Source organism: Pagrus pagrus, assembly GCF_965226575.1.
Source record: "Pagrus pagrus genome assembly, chromosome: 7".
In the NCBI taxonomy this organism is placed as follows: domain Eukaryota; kingdom Metazoa; phylum Chordata; class Actinopteri; order Spariformes; family Sparidae; genus Pagrus; species Pagrus pagrus.
In genome coordinates, this window is record NC_140191.1 from 4,760,039 (window position 1) to 4,777,971 (window position 17,933).

The window sequence follows — 17,933 nt, forward strand, 5'->3', positions numbered from 1 at the left end:
TTAGCGTTTGGAGAGAATTTTAACTCATAGGGTCGCGTTCAATCACCCGTAACAGCCAATGTGTCCTTGAAAAACTCATGTTGAGGCTGAGCAGCTACCTGTTCACTCACTAGATGATGTCGCTGTGGGTGAAGAGCATCAGCTAAAATGTCCTAAATTTAAAAATGACTGGAACTGAAAGGCCTCTGGTGTGTTTGTCTGTCTGTTTAAAGGGCAATTGGAGAAGCAAACATCACACCAGATGGTAATACTTGACAGTAGATGAACAGTGTGATGTGCAGAGCGTTCTGCTTTGGCACAGCTGATTTAAAAAGGCTTGCTGCACAGCAGGCTGTAAATCTGTAGTGGTGCGTGTGTTTGTTTGCGCTCAAACTGTGTGTGTGTGTGTGTGTGTGTGTGTGTGTGTGTGTGTGTGTGTGCGCACATGCAACTTTCTAGGAGGCTAGCTTTACAGACCTGCCAGGGTTTACTACCCCACATCAGACAAGATTTACGCCTCCCCTCACCCCTAAGCGATTTAATTCAGTGCGAGCAGGGATATATGCTGTCTGACTGAATGGTGCACAATGCTGCAAGGAACTTTACAAGACTGTGCTTTTGCACGCATGTAATACATTTTAAGCACCGGCTGAAAAGCTATTCTTGACCACTGACAGTAGTTACTGCTGTGAACAATTTTTTGGCTGCATCGCAATTACAGTCGGTACGATGTGATATGAATCTGACATTAAACCCAACTGGGACTAAAATTATAAGACTTAAAGGACAAATGTGTCAGGTGAGGTCATCAGATATAGGACAAGCAAACTCAACTTGTACTATGTGATATATATTATTCTCACATGTTTGCAGTTCAACAAGCACTTTAAAAATGTTTTAAATAACAACACTTGATCTGTTGCTGGTGTGTGTTCACATCCCTACCTGTATACCGTGCTCCCAGTCCTCTCTGATAAACACATTTTCTAGCTCGTGGTTGATGCCCTCCACACTGCTCGGCACTCTGGATATGAGGGATTTTGGCACAGGGATTGCCGACAAGGCTGATGAAGTTCCCTTGTACTGGAAAGGCAGACAAAAAGTAAGTCAAAAATTACGTACACAACAAAATAATATATATACTCAAAAATGACCCCACCCTCACAGCACATTCAAAGACAATCAGGTCAATTGTGCAATTACATACACAATGCTTCAGATGTCTTCGACTCTGTGACAAGTAGATCTGTTTGCGGGATTGAATTGTCGCTGATCCAGTTTCATGAGATATTTAATGGGTGGAGGCGTTCAGTTTAAATACATGTTACTGAAGTGGGATTAAATGTCAGAGGGAACAAAAACACATTCATGATTGTGATCTACTGCAGGCTGGTATAGGACATATCCTCGTTTGTGTTAATTTTCCCACAGTGGTTGGTGTGTTCTGTTACTGGGCATCTGTTAATGAATGAACTGCACAGGAGAGAACAGGGCATGTCCAGACACATTCCCTCTCTCTTCTCCCTGTTTTGAGACAGCTGGTCAGAACCGGGACTCATTAACTAGATCTTCTCAGTCAAATGCCGTGCAACATACAACATCGTACATTTTCATGACCGGCACACAAACCTAAAAAGAGCATGCTACAACAAACTTACAGGCACATTCACTGTGTAATGTAGATTGCCACCTTGCTTAACCCTGGTATATTCACATTCAGTTTTCTTATCTTTAACAGCAGTGATATGGCTTGGTCACCGTCTGTTTCATTTGTATGTTTTTTGCTTGGCTGCTAAGCTACCTTATCATATCATCGCTGTCAGGGTAAAATCTTGCATCACCAAAGTCAGAGTTAGTTAATGTTTTCACCTGAAAATAGCAAGCATTGACTCAGTTTGGCAAGGCATGAATAACTCACCTGTGGTTGGCATGCAATGCCATGCTGTGCCTGTTGCGACAGCTGCAGCGAGCTCTGCTCCCTGTCTTTACTCTGCCGGCTGACCTGTTTGCTGCGCTGCAGCTGCAGTCTCAGTTTAGCAATCTGCTGGAAGAAAAATAACATTACTTCAACAAATGACAGATCACAATTAAGTCATGAAGGAATTATTTCTGTAAACATGAATTTTAACTTTTCCCACAAGTGAAATTAATGAAGCAAGATGTGGATGAGCAAATCTTTTCGCATGTAGGGCTGCAGCTAACCCTTATTTTCATAAACATTTAATGTGCAAATTGTCTGGTGTATGCTGTGGCTCCATAGGCAGAACGGGTTGTCCACTAATCTGAAGGTTGTGGTTTGCTTGCTGGATCGACCAGCTGCACATCTTTGCACAAGATACTGGACCCCAACTGCTCCCGGTGGCTGTTCCATCACTGTGCAAGTGGATGTGAGAGCATAGAAATACTGTGGGGCACTTTGGTTAGGTGCACCGCTCCTGATGAGCAGGTCGGCACCTGGTAGCATGCGTACAATTGGGCAAATGTGACACGTGTTGTAAAGCACTTTGAGTAGTCAGTGGACTAAAAAAAGCACTATATAAAAGCGAAATTCTAATATATGAAATGTCGAAAAACTGTAACAAAATGGCTGTCACATTTTTATAAAGCCTCAAGTGTCTTCAGGCATGTTCTGATTCTGCCGATCTAAGAGTCAATTTAAGTTGTTGTTTTCATTTTAGCTAACTTCCTGTCTGTTTGCGGTTAGCAAACTCCTCCCTCCTCAATATGTCACCACACTTGTACATCTTCTTTCTCTTTTTGCATCTTTCATGGATTATTTTTTTAAGAGTCACCAGGAGGGTTGGAATTGGTAGCTTTTCCCTGTTACACCATTGCCTACGTTGGTACCAGAATAAAGTTGGCAGGGATACCAGAAAATGTCTTTTCTCTTTTACTGCATGAGCAGGGGGAGGAGAGACATGGGTTACTGACCACACACATAGAATACAGAGCTTTTAACACTTATCTTAATATGACAATAACAGTTACAGCAGCTTTAATCAACTAATTGTTGCAGCTCTTCTCCAATTTATTTAACTCTTGGCCTAGAAATAAACTTAGCTCTAATGTTCAGAGTATGGTTGAATATTTTTATTGATGAACTGTTCCTGACAACCTACATTAATCAGATTATTGAGCTCTCAGCCAAATTTATATTTTTGGGTGGCTGGGATGCTTTCCTCTCTCATGTGACCCACAACATCTATATGGCACTTTTTACAGAAATATGTACAACTGTGTGCACCATGCATATTGACCTAACGTGAATATTGTTGCAGACTAGTATTTTGCTGTCATGTATGTCTGGTGATGAAACATGTTAGGTCAATGGGTGTTTCTGCTTCTGGCCCAGTATCAGCCTAAAAACAGGATACCCTTTGTCAGCCAAACAGACTCAGTTGTACTATGCAGACTAAGGTGTGGTCCTCAACGCTGATCTTGTAATCCTGGCAACACAGTCAACAAAAGAGCCTGCTTTTTTCATGGATGTCCTCCCACACAGTTAATCGCAGAGGTTAAGAGAGCTAGAATGTGGTTCACTTCATTCAATGAGTGACCGGAGCACTCGATAATGACAAGTCCAGGCGATCCCGATGTAATCTCAGAGGATTGGAAAGACAAGTTTTCCTGACTGTGCTAAGCTATTGACTGTTCAGGCCAAGGCCAGGGCCTCGTCTGTAGGAAGTTCAACACCACATTTTTCTAGCAGGCCTAGTTATAGTGTTTGGCTACATTTTCACTTGAATGTGATTTATGAGAACTCATTCTAGCACTCAGATTTTATGAGATCAAACTGCTCTGAGTACATAGCTGGGAAATTTTGTGCATCTCCTGTGGCTGTTTTTATTAAAATGTGTCTCTTCCTGTCTCCTCTTTACAGCTGTTGTATTGCTTAAGTGCAATGTTGCAACTCACTACTCATATTGTTACTCACAATAAGAGCCATCAACACATTTCTTGTCTTGACAATTCAATAGTCAAGCGAGTTAAATCCAAATCTTCTACACTTAATTGTGCCTAGCAGGATCAGACAAGTGCAACCATAACCAGGCCAGGTAACACGTGGTCAACCAAGTGAATACATAGTCTGTTCTGTCCAAAACACATTACTCCTACACATGTGTATTATGAAGTGGTCTTATTATCAACTTGAATAACACCAGCTTTGGTATTTCAGTCATAAAGTTAAGTTATTTATGGAATGTAGTTTTGCATGCTGGTCTTTACGTGTGGTAAAAATAGATTCTTGAAAGTGTCCTTGTGAGTTTGTAAAAGGCTTCCGAGTTGTAGTTTCTTCTGGCCAACACCCAAGACATCCGTGTGTCATTAATGTTTTGGAACTAAATATTGATTGCATACCTATTCCAGAGCCAAAATAAGAAAATATATGAATGTACATCTTCAAGTTTTTAGTACCATTAATCAGTGTATCTAACCTGAAGAGGGAACAATATGGTTGCTTCAACCTTTAGGTTCCAGCACTGTCTCTCAAAAAGAACAGGCCATAATGAGATGCAACAGTGCAGTTGTGAGGGAAACAAGAGGGGAGAAGGAGGTTAAATTTAGACTGTGGTCTGGAGAGTTGGAGACCTAATAGCTCCATGTGGTCGGCTGGTTGGCCACCGAGGCCAGCAGATAGACAGGAGTGGAAACCAACGTTAAGGAGGATAATATTTAGGCTGACCTCAGACCCTGACAAATAAAACACATTTTGAGTAAATCGAATGAACCTCAAATATGACATAAACATCTCTTTGAACAGGCTGTGTGAATGTTTTAAACCAGTCAGACAGACTGCTGACACTACTCCACTGTCTGTAGTGTTTGTCAGAAGCAGCTGTGACTTTGGTGAACCACAGCTAAGACAGGTGAATCTACCTCTTTGAGGTGGTCTGCGCTGCCCCAGGAGGCTGACCGCTGGTGTGGACTTCCCTGTTCTGCTCCCTCATCAATCCAGAGACCTGGAGTCTGAAACAAAGAAATACATGCTGACACATAACCACATTATACAACTCAACACATACAACTCATGCTCTTGATTCATGCTCCAACTGTATTGTTCAACACTGCTGCCACACAGGGACGAGAACGATGAACAAAAGAGTGCAAAAAAACATAAACAGAAGTTTTCATTGTGTGTTGATGCAAAGGTATCTAAGTAGAACACATAACATCACCCTTAAAGCCTTAGATTAACTAACCTGCAGTTTGAGATTTGTTTACGTGGCAGGGTGGCCTAATGTTTACAGAGATCAGATAACTGAAAGGCCACAGATGTGGTGAAGGTATGCCCACAAAGAGTCACCTGTCTTCTGATATGTCATGCATTTGTTTTACATTGACACATTTTTTGCACAAAATCAGTTATTATAAATGATATGATATGATATATATACACTCAAAAACATACGTGTATATATAAACAGACACACTTTTAACGACTAGCTCAACCCTGTTTGTAAAAAAGGTCGGGATGCTGTGTGATTATTTGCTGATTCTTTTTGACAGATACTCAAATCAAAAACAGCACAAAAATGTTTTACCTCATCAACTTTTTAAAAAAATACATATTTATTCTGAATTTGATGCCAGTAACACATTTCAAATAAGGTGGGACTGGGGCAACAAAAGTTTGAAACCTGTTTGGAACGGGAAAACAGGTTCATTGGTGACAGGTGATAGTATCGTGATCAGGTATGAAAGGGGAATCCTCGTAAGGCTCAGTCGTTTACAGGCAAGGATGGGGTGAGGTTCACCACTTTGTGAAACACATGATTGTATAGAGGATATTACTACATGAGCTGAGGAATTCAGTTTGTTTGCCAATGATTGCATTCTGCATTTATTTACATTTTACACAGCCCCCAAACTATTTTGGAAAATGAGTTGTACTTAAAATATACTGTACATGAATTTAAAGCAGGAGCAGGAGAAGTACAAAGCTAAAAGCTTATACTGTATGAAAACTACTCCTAAAAAGCCATGAAATGTCCTTGATAAGGACACAGAATACCCATTGTGCCACCTCAGTGTGATGTCACTCAGGATGTGAGTATTAACTGAATACCTAAAATGTTAAATGTTTGAATAAGCAGTTGAGAAAGATGTGGGTAAAAGCAGTAATGAGTGCAGTGTGCTCAAGAGCAAAGAAATCTGGAATCAATGAAAATGAAGGAAACGGTCATGAGATACTATCCCTGAGGAAAGAACTACATTCAACAGGAAAACAAAAGTCATAGCATACTTGATTGCTTCCATCAGTAAGAAAGGTTAAGACGAATACATTTGTGTCAGGGCTTAAAACTCATTTTTTGACTGAAGTCTAAACCAGCGAGTACAGTTCAAAATCCACCAGCTCTTCAAAAGCCAAACATTGTTCCAGGAAATAATTACAGGGCCACCAAATAATAAATGGTTACCTGCCAAAAAGACTTCCTTGTCAGCCACAGGTGACATTTACAAGGACTACTAGCAGATGGTGTTGGCTAAGTTTCCACCTTTTCACCTTCAGTAGTTTCCATTAGTCTACAAATACCTATTACATTTTAGCCTATATATTCGTCTGTGATTTGGCAAAATGTGTACAGCAAAATCTAGACTTACCAGGTCAACGAGTCTGCAGGGAAATTTTGTGTTTTTAGTACACCCATGAGAAAACATCTAATATACTAAACATTCCCTACCAGAGAGCACAGAGGCAGTTCTGTCTCACTGAACATGTCTTTTAGACCTCTATTGCATAAACAAGGAAACGGTTAAGTTATGTAAATATATGCAAAAACAGAAACAGACTGAGGATGTTTCATAGGGTTGTCTGAAACCACATACTTCCCCCTGATTATGCATATCAACAGTGCCTCTGGTCCTCAAACAAATCCTCTAACATCTGACGCTTCATGGTCAGCACAGTGGTACGAAACATCTGAAATGTCAGTGTCTTCACACTGCCTCATGTCTGACCCCACACTAACAGAAAAACCTCTATGGCTCTCCAACTAACGCACAAGCCTTGCCCTATGATATGGAATATCACACTGTGAATAATGAGGAACACCCGTGAAGCCGTTTGCGCTGGATCGCTGGCGCTGGTTTCCCCCAGAAAAGGACAGCGAATTAAATGGGTGCTTGTGCTCTCATAAAGGGACCACTGTGCTTTGCCACGCTGGATGGCAGATGTGTAGCTAGCCTTTAGCATTAACATTTTGTGCATGGCCTGTGCTGTTTGATGCATCTGCCAAACATTGAGGGACTTGATGCTAGAGCCTAATCTGTTCATACAGACTGTAGATTGCTGTAAAAGGGCAGAGAGGCATTCTGGAGTTGTGGATTTGAAGAAAAACTAAGTTCTCACAGATGTTCAATGACGTCAAGAAGGGAATGCTACTAATGGCGCTCCTTGTAACTCAATGAAATGTGAAACGTTTATTTGGCAGTTAGTGATCTGTATAGGATTTCACAGGGTGCGCAATACTGGTTAAAATCAATGCACAATTATTTTCCTTCAGATCAAAAGACAAAATGGAGGGCTTTAAGCTAGGGGCTCATTGTCACTTTGACACAACAAAGTGGTGTGATTGGACACGTTTTAATTCAATACTATTCAGTTTACAAGTAATATTTTCATCATTCTTATTTTCATGAGCTCTAAATTAGAGCCCAATCAATACTGATTTTTGGGGCGGATGCCAATGGGGGAAAAAATCTGACATTGATGTGTTGGCATACAAATACATATACTATTTATAATAATTATTATTAATTATGATTACCAAGTATCTTTTTCTGCATTATAGATTGCAAAAACATTTTCATATCGGTACATATCAGTCAACATATACGCAGATACTGATAAATCTGTGATAGACTATTGTTGGTTGATTTCCACTGGACTCCACTTTAAATCAATTTGAATGAATGTGTACTTAGTAATTAAGGTTATGACAGCAACTCCAGTACACAAAAAAGGAATAGTTCAACAGTTAAGATGAGAATTTATCATGCAGCTAGTACCATTGTTGTGCGTTTTAGTCAGCATTTTAACAAGTATCAGCCTGTGGGTTTATGTCTCAGACTAAAAATGAACTTTCTACATTAATCCTTTTGTTTAAAAGACTCTCAAGGAAGATAATTACTTTAAAAAGGTGTTAACAGACATGTTGGATATCTTGGTTGCAATTAAATGCCAAATTTCTCCCCAGGTATCCATTGTAAGACAAGACAGTTAAAAAGTACTGCAGGCCATCTCTGTTCCTCCCAAACAAATTGTCAGTTAACAAGAGCACCCACCTTTATTTACCCCAGAGGCCCTTTTATCATGCAAGCTCTTGAGCTTCCGGCCCAAGTTGTGTGCTTTGTAGACATGTGTGCCAGGTGTTGTGCCTGATAATGTACTACTGTGAAGATAAACTCTTGTTACCGTGGCCTGCAGCTTGCTTCCCATTATGATTCCCACCCAAAGGGTTACATACAGGCAACATCCTCAAGAATCCAGCTCTGTTCCAAAGCAGGAAATAATGACTGGGCTTCAATAGAACTGCAGTGGAATTTGTGCTGGTTTGTTTAGATTGCATGCTGAGACATGCGAGCAGAGTGCCACTGCTATCATTTGGTGGGGTTTAGAGATGAGAAGAACGTGCATTCTGATTTGGTGAGTTGACTTTGTGTATCTGTTGTCTCATGCATGTCTGATACTCAATGAGCATTCCAGAAAATGGATGTCTGAGATGCGAGTTTAGATTCAGCTTCATATTACAGGCTCATAATGAGACAGTTAGATCCACAATGACATGAAAAACAGACGCTAGTTTGTTTAGTTTGTCTTTCCTTTATGTTTTTTTTCAGATTACAAACACACACTGCTGATTTGTTATTTCCTCTCACCCAGGAGCAAAATCTACATGCGTGTCGGTGGTCAGCTGGCCATCGGGCTGTTTTTCTTTATGTTGTGCTCAAGAGCAACTTTTAACAGAAGACGTGAGGCAACGCACACTGTTTGATCAGTCTGCCTTTGTCGGTGCTGTTTCTTTGAGGTCGGCTTGGTGTGTCAGGGCCCTAATCTTCATACAGACATTCTCTGTGTTCTGTAACCACGGGGCCTAGGGCATACAGACCTATCCCGGAACAGTGATTAGCATATGTATGGGCCCTCTGCTCCTCAACTCCCACACAAAAGGCAGGCGGGCCGTGCAGCCACGAGGGCCAGGTGGTAAGCAGTGGGATTTCTCCTCGCCTCAGCCGTAGCCTGAGGGACAGGTGCAAACAACTTCACCTCCATGCAAGACTACATTACAGCTCAAAGGAGAGGCCGTCTTGAACTTGTGCAGTGCACAACAAAAGAGGCCAGGGATCTTTTGTCTGCTGCTTTCTGCTGTTGTTGTCTTACAAAAAGAGCTGGGCCTAGGCATAGTGTGTTAACAGGAAGTGGTCTCTGACTATCCTTAGGGGAGTTTGTGCATTTAATTGTTCAAGGACTGTCAAGTGTGTCACACTCTCCCACAACATTACAACACAGCCAAATGTTTTCCATCTCAATTTTCCACAGCTTTGACAGACATAAATCTCTCAACTTGATTTAAATTTTGGCCCTCAATCCCTTTTTCGCCAATAATGTCTGGGAAAACATAGTCGAGGCACAGGCGAATATCACAATGTAGGTCTGCCAGATCACCGTGTATACGTGCCCAGACGTTGCTGTGCAATGACATTCTTCAAGACCTGATAATTATCAAATTGATTTTCCATACTTGTCCAGTCTTTCCAGTGCTGCACAGGAACCCTGTAATTAGAGGTGTTTACTCTACATACAGCCACTTGCAAGAGATCTCTCAAGGCCCTCTCACCACTTCCCCAGCCTACACACAAAGAAATGCGAGGCAAATGAGGGGTTAAAGGGACGAAGCCCATGTAAATGAGGCTTGGCGGTCTTTATTCAGACACATGAAAGGCTTCTGTTAGCAAAGAGGGAGCAGCCCTTGTCATGATCATACATAGTCAATATTCTTTCTTTAACCCCCAACCCAAACTCCCTCCCCCCAAAAATTAAGCTCTTAGAGAAAAAACTGCATTTAGCCATCAGTCACATGGCAAGATTACGGGCGATCATGTGTGGGCTGCTATCCAGGAATACTGTGGTCAGGCTCAATGAGAAATCCATACGTAGGTCTTATGAAGTGTTATAAAAAGGTATTAAAATTTCAGAATAATTTCAGTAAAGTCTATTAGGCCTTTATTAGCACCAGACTTCACCACCAGCCACCAGTTTACTGTAACAAAATCTTTGGCCACAGCTTGTAGATTTGACTCCTTCACCAACAGTTATGATAGAAACCCACAAGTATTTCCAAGTCCTAATTACCATAATTTGCTTGGAGAAAGGTGAAAATGAGTGTTGAATTTGGGGATTTACCAGACACTCTGGCCTAAGTGTTGGCCAAATGGCTTTAATATAATATTACGATATTTTAATGGTATTTCTTAAAGCTGTTCCAGCTCATGATCATTACACAAACTTCAGTCTGAACTTTCCTTCACCGTGAGGTTTGTTCTCACACATCCCTCCCTGGGTATGAATGACTAAGCCATCTGACTCTTCTTTGATCATCAAATTGTACACCTGCTTTATGGTAATCAATCAGAGACTCACGTTGCATTTGCAGGGGAAAAAAGAATAATTTTGGCAATCATTCCTTTTCAGTTGCTGAGCTGAATCAGACAGTTCATATGACATTCTCATCTCATCTCAAGATCAATTTGGTTAAAAGAAGACAACGTGGCCCCCTTGTTTGATGTGTGATATTGTGCACCTCTTGTTTTTGTCTCAGAGTTTCGTAGTTTCTTTTTGATGTGGTTGCGACAGTCGTGGCGAATGCACCCGGACCATTTGACTACCAGTGAACCCCCATGTCTCTAAAGATTAGTGTTATCAAGCCATGTACACACCACCGAAGTTGTTCCATTTTTGCAACCAACCACTTTTGCCACGTGTTGCTGCTGGAAATAATCATGATGTACATGTAAATGTCTAACGTTGCAATATTGTTAAAATGTTTAAAAATCACATAATAATTTATACCAGATAAAGTTGTAAAGAGTCATTTTGTGAAAAGTCTCATAAAATTTTTCCACAGACAATTGTTGTATGACTCACAGCTGGAGCATTTCTTCGGCTTGGATTGGCATGCAACTCTCCCAGTTAACTCATCAGTAGATAAGATCAACAATTCATTTGGAAACAACTGCATTGGAAAACACCTACGTCACTGCGAAAAAAATGTTTTAAAAAGTCTAAGTACGTGATGATGTGTACATAAAAATGTCAGAAGAGAAGTTAATTATGACTCCCGACTTTAATTTTGCCTCTGTTACATGTCTTTGTCAAACGTGTTTGAAAAACCACATTTGAGGGATCATTACAAAAAACCCATCCACCATCACAAAATGGCAGACAAAACATTTCTCTGAAACAAGGTTGAAATAATTCAAGTTGGAGGTCATAGTAAGTCATTCATTATCAGGTGAGTCCCGTGATTCTATGCTGAGTAACAGCGAAGAGACAGTTTACAAGAATTTCAAATTGGGAATACAGAATGGAGAAAAACAGGAACAATGATAAGGCCCATCTTTATTTAGGCCTACAGCCAAGACAGTGTTTTTATAATGAAGGGTTTGTACCTGTGTGGCTTTGTCTTTCATACACGACGGGTAGGGTCCATGGGAGTCCCGTGGCCACTGGCCGGTGAGGTATGGCCCTGTGATGGCATCCAGGGAAGATGTCCGCCGGATGGCACTGGAACTACGAACCTGTAACTTGGACCTCTCTGCTGTGGGAAAGAACAAAGAAATAAGATGAAGCATGCACACAAACACACACTCATGCAGGCACAAACACCAAGTGAGCATTATTACCCAACACGCTGAGAAATCTCAACATTCGTCTTGCCAACTTTCCCGATTGTGTCAATAAGACTAAGTTCAGCGTAGGGAATAAAAATGTCACTGTGTAATAAATCTCTCAGTGCAAATGTGTAGGCAAGGACCGGGGGCATTATTTAATGTGGCACACTGATTCTTAATGGTTTAAATATTTCACCTGAAATGAAAAGAAATGCATAATCAAAGGCTTTAACTTTCATAATAAGTTGGTCTACATGACTTGGTTTATTTAACTATGTGTTGTTGCAAGATCACATAGGTAGATCTTCACATTACAAGAATCACAGAATGAATTCTTACTCGAGTCAATGGTGGAAACAAGTTAGAAAATCTCCCAAAACAAAACATTACAAATCAATACTTTCCCCTCACCTATGTTAACTGCTGCAATTAACAGTGGTTTACTGAGACGAGACCTTGCCCTGCAATCTCTCCTTGTTTTCAAAGTGTGGACAATTTTTCTAATCTCGTAAGAATTAGTTCAGGGCAAACAGCAGGTTCGAGAGCCGAGGCCTGAAGCAAACGTAAATGGCTGAGCAGGAGTATCTGATGTTATGAAAGCAGTCTGCTGTGAGCCAGAGCAGTTAAGCACACACCACCCACATAAGAACTCATAAACAACCACAACACAATGCACATCAATACTGCCTGCATCCACTCAACATTCCTGCAGTGACACGCAGTAAAAAAAAAAAGAGAGAAAAACAAAACAAGCAAACACAAAGACATTAGCTTGAGAACAGCATGAGACTGCAGTAAGAACTGGATTAAATGTATTAGCCTCAATTACACTTGTGTGATTACTACAAGTAAATTAAAGCTTCTTCATTTCCCTTTCCGAGACAGAATAAAAAGTAACAGCGTAATGATCAGGAAACATGCTCATTTACTCCATTCCTCGTCCGAGCAGGCTGCAGCAGAGGCCTTTCCAACATGATCACACAGACTAAACTATCTACATGAGGCACCCCTCTCCTAGCAGAACTACACAGCCATTCATTGTTGTTCTTTGTCCATAGAATACATAGGCCTACCCACCCAAAGGTATTGCCTAAGTAAGCTTACTGGGCTACAGTAAAATTCCCTGAAGCATTGTAGACAAAGGAAGCAGGCTAAATTTCCATCAATATTGATATAGGCCAAGCCAGTGCTCTCAGAACTGGGATTGTGGTTATTTTCCATCGTCTCCCTACTTGCCAGACTAGAATAATCTCCTGATGAGAAAAAAGAAACAGTGTGAAAGAAGCCAAGACATCAAAGCAGTCCATCTGCTGATTTCAGGGATGAGTGAGAGGTGTATGTCATATTAAAAGGAATATTTTCAGGTTGAATTTTAATAAGAACTTTCCATCACTGGGCGTTCGGCATGCGGCAAAAAAAAGTCTCTGCCTTTCCAGGGATAAATGGGTGGTTTATTAACTGTAGAGCAGAGGCAAATGTGAAAACAAACATGTGGTCCAAATCAGTAAACCATAGCAGCATGGTTTCCTGTAGGTTTTCACAAGGCTGCATGACACAGGTTGAAAGGAAAATCACGATAATTTGGTTAGAACAAAGTCACTTTAAGGTTTCATTTACTCGAGAAAGGCTAGAGTAAATTAAACCTGGTAGGGCTTATATATAACTCTGACATACATTTACTGTACACGGCCTTGGACACATTTAGTTCAATTCAACCTGTTACTGCTAAGACTTTCTACACAGTGAATATTGAGAGCATGTAATTGCCTACTCTCTGTGCATGCTTGGTCATTCTTAAGAAAGAGAAGGAAATTAAACAATAAATACAATGAATAAGAAATTACTTAATAATACTTGTCATTTGCCAAACTTGTATTAATCACTATGATAAAATAAACTGCTGATACAACTAATGCGATTACAGATTCTGTGAAATACTTATGATACTGCTCGTTTATATACATTTTATTAGGGCTGGGAAAAATATTGATTTTATACTGTCACTGTGAAATGAGAGTATACATCATATTGGATGTTATTTTATTGTGATATTGCATAAATGTTTTCCTGTTTTACAGTAAAGTGATGTACTTTTCTTAACTTTCCAGACTGTTCTCCTTTACCCACGTCGTCATTGTATTCACATTACAGGTGATTATTTATCAAAAATATCAATGTGTTAATACTTTGTAAAACTACCAACAGGTGATGGCTGACAGTCATCGACTACTGAGTTCTGTACCATTGAAACATAACGATTTTAAAAAAGGCCCCCAACCTAAGAGTGCAAAAAGTAGTTGAGAGTTGCCATAAGGCAGGAGCCAAAAGAAGTTTGTTGCTGGTCAATGCACCAATGTTGTCTCCATGTCCCAGTTATTATTTTCTTATCAACCTGCCAATTTTGGCGAAGCAAAGATTCTAGCGCACATCGGTGGAAGCGCGGTTGCTTTTCTGCGAGCTGCTGCTAGCATGTTTCTCTCAATCGGGCCATTCTTATTTGCGATTTCTTAGCTTGGATTCCGTAGTGCAGCTAGCCGGCTAACTTTGTTTCAAGCCTCTGAAGCTGAACACAGGTAAGTTATGGACATGTGGTGCAGAGATGAAGCCACTTTTAAATGTATGTATGTCGGCAATGACTGGAGAAAGGTTTCTAAGGCCATATCGCCCAGCCCTATACTACATTACATACATAAAGCACATCATCACTTCATGTTTTGAACCAAACACCTGATTATACAGTTATGGCGAATCTGTACACCACCCTGCAGTTCATATTCCAATAAAGTTCTACGTTAGTTGCTCAAGTTAAAAGTGTGTTCATTGCGAGCAGTAATTTCAGCAGTGTCTGTCTTCCATACTATATAAATGATGAATGATGAAATTAATCTTGGCTGTAATCTTTTACGGTTATGAGTTTCAGCATCTGTCCCTCAGCGGGTCAGGAAATGGCTTGTTAGCATTATTAGCATCACTCAATGAGTCCAGTGGGTACCTCCCACAGCAAGCTATCTTGGACTAGTTTGAGCGTATCCCAATGGTTCAGAAAGGTGCTAATGATTCAAACTCTCATAACTGTGAAGTGAAGAAGGAGCAGAAGTTAACATCAAAGTTCAACGCGGTCAGTTATGTGCAGGCTGATGAACTACAGCAAACGCAGCACAGTTCCACCAGAGTCGACTGATTTGGACAACATACTCATTTTCACATTCAGTCCTACTCTGCAGTTTGAATGGGTGACAATGAAGCAGGGCTGTTTCAGCACAGCTGGCACTTTGACAGGGAGTGGGACATTCATTGTTGGGACAGTGTGGTAAGAGAATGATGTCATGCTGGTGAACCTAAAAGGTCATGATGTGGAATATAATTGTCTTCATTACGTCCTTCATCATCAGACCATGATCTGAACACCAGTGCAGTCCATTACCAGTGTAACCATGCCTGGCACTCACATTGATGGTACTGTACGGCACTTTGGACTGAATTCCCCACCAAATGGCAAGTATTATGTCTGTGAGTGGGTTCAAAGTACAACAATGAATGAGAAATTACAAAGTGCAAAGCCTACTGCTTCAGGCAAGCTGTGCTGCTGTGATGAAAGATGAAGATGAAGATGACTGAGTCTTGCTCGCATTGTGTTACTTGTTTGTTTCTTGATAAATGCAGGTCAGTTTGCATTTTTTGACTGCTAGAAGTCACCACCCCTGTACTGATATGATCACAGTCGTCATCTGAGGCCTCTTATGCATGTTTGGGCTGTGAGGTCACAGCGATGAAGGTGGGTCAGGTCTCCATCATCACTACTGACATGGGACACTAGCCTGGGCTAGAGGTCCTCTCTTTCAGAGGACTGAGGTATGCGTGGCATGCCACTGGGGTGGGAAATCAACACCAAGCGTTAGCCAAACACGGGTGAAATTAGTCGTGCCTGGCAAGTCTGCCTACTCAGTTGTTGTGGAAGAGACTTCGTTTCCTGCCTTGCATGGTACACTGGTCAAGGTTGGAGGTCATCATTCAAAGAACTGAGGAATGTGAAGCACGTCACAAACATCAAATTCCACATACACATACACACACACACACACACACACACACACACACACACAACTCCACAATAACTACCATGCTGCACTGAGACAAGAGGGCTGCCATTTTGGTTAAAGGTAAGAGGGGGAGGCTATCAATCGTGACTAATGAAGGTAGCATTGCTCCCCTTAAGCTTAAGAACACAACACTATTGTGGTGAGATTATCAGGTGCTTTTCATGTGAACTGATGCAGAGTCAGAAATACCCAGTGAGGTTGAAAGATTGAGTCTCTTTCTGTCTCCAGATACTGGAAAAGCAAGCTGTATTCAGACACTTCCATAGAACAATGTGTCTCAAACACTCGCCAGATAGTGTGTGGTTATGTGCGAGTGTTTTTTACATAAAAACACAGGGTATACAGACCAAAAAAGCTAAGCTAAAAACGCAGTTCTGGCCTAGGAAAGGGTACTGCTACCAGTCTGAAAAAGCAGCCACAGTGTCGATATTTGGCAGGAGAGGCTGTCACATAAATAAGATTTAGTGGGAAATACGGATTTAGGTCTGCCTGGACTTTCATGTCCAGCTTCGATTTGTCTCCAGATCTCTTCCAGGGAGCAGCTGAGCTTGACATAAAACGACACAGCACTTGCCTCTGTTAGCCATTGTTAAGCAACATGGTGAGGTGCAGCATATGTTCAGCATATGCAGAGTTCTCTGTGCTGCGTGTATGAAGTCAGCGAGGTCAGAATAGGCAACACCTGACCATTCGCTTAGCACTGCTTCTACTGGGACTGACGTGGCCCCATTTACAACTGAAAGCATGTCTTTCTGCCAATTTTCTCCTCCCCCTCTCTCCTGTCAAAAGTCCATAGGAAATAAGAGCCAATAGTGCACTCTATTCTCTTTATGAGTGCCTAATTGTGTAAGTAGACAATAGGTTAAACAGTTAATGAATCAACCCTCTTTAAATCAAGTGGCACCCTTTATCCAGAATCAGACTACCCCCTTAAAAATAATGTTTGACACATTTTTCACATTCACATATCACATTTTTTAAAGTAGCTGCATCACTGTATGCCAGTTAAAAGTTACCATGACAAGTTTGAGTGGACTACAGCACGTGGTGACATGGCATTTTTTGGTTTATATAAGGCTAAAACAGATCAAAATACGTGTTTTTACCTCTGGAAACTGGAGAGTCTGAGGGGCAGGAGGAATCCTTATTTTCGGGGGACAGTCTTTGCTTAGCACTTCCTGAACTGAGTGTCGGGCTGGAAGGGGGGCTTGAGCCCCGGCTGGTCGTGGCTCCCCCGTAGAGGGTCTGCGCCCTCGTCGGGCTGCTCTGACCCCCGCGCAGGAGCTGGTAGGGCACGGTGGCACGGATGGGGTGCAAACGGCAGCTGTTGTTGAACGAGCCGGGGGATCCCGCATTGCTGCGTCTCACCCTCGGCTGCTGAAGCGAGTTGCTGGGCGCTGACATCCTCCGAAACTGGCTGTAATTCCTATCGCAGTAAGAAAGACGTACTGCCAAAGCTGCTGCTTCTCTAGAGAAGGAGGCGGTGGGGGGGGAACGGTAAGATAAACATTAGCCTGTTAGCAAAGAAAAAACGTTAGCTTCCTTTTTAACATTTTTAACTCATGCGCTCGAGGGGGGAAAAAAACGCTTCGACACGCATTATTTCGTGATAACTTACCTGTAAGATACTAACACATGCCGACGTAAGCTGTAGCCATCACGCAGGTAACTTTAAAAGTTGTTTTTGATACTTCTTGAAAGGTTTAATTCGTGTTTTCCAGCCCTTGCTCTGTCTTCCCCATCATGTCCACTCACTCTAAATGACAGTTGTTCCGACCAGACTACTGGCTGATGCGTGTGGGCGGGCTACGCTGCTCGCTTCCGAGCTTCTGATTGGGTAGTCGCGTTTTACAGTAACGACGCTGATTGGTGTGAGTTGGTCTATGGATCGTACTTTCATCCAATCAGGTTACAAATGTCTTATTAGTATGAGTGAAGTTTTTTTTTATTGAAGATTAAAGA

At 41.4% G+C, this 17,933-nt stretch overlaps 1 protein-coding gene across 3 annotated transcripts in view; it reads right to left on the reverse strand.

The window, feature by feature from the left end:
* glcci1b (glucocorticoid induced 1b) overlaps positions 1-17,731 on the reverse strand; it is a 21,811-nt gene extending 4,080 nt beyond the window's left edge. The window contains exons 1-6 of one of the 3 annotated variants that reach the window (XM_084357722.1): positions 17,590-17,731; positions 17,078-17,439; positions 11,650-11,795; positions 4,858-4,947; positions 1,898-2,023; positions 925-1,062 (exon numbers count right to left, since the gene is read on the reverse strand). In XM_084357722.1, coding sequence (XP_084213848.1) covers positions 925-1,062; positions 1,898-2,023; positions 4,858-4,947; positions 11,650-11,795; positions 17,078-17,375 — 798 coding nt within the window. In that variant the 5' untranslated portion in view covers positions 17,376-17,439; positions 17,590-17,731. Of the gene's footprint in view, positions 1-924; positions 1,063-1,897; positions 2,024-4,857; positions 4,948-11,649; positions 11,799-17,077; positions 17,440-17,589 lie in introns of all 3 variants that reach the window. The other 2 variants (XM_084357721.1, XM_084357720.1) reach the window with 2 other exon arrangements.
* Positions 17,732-17,933: the final 202 nt, after the last annotated feature.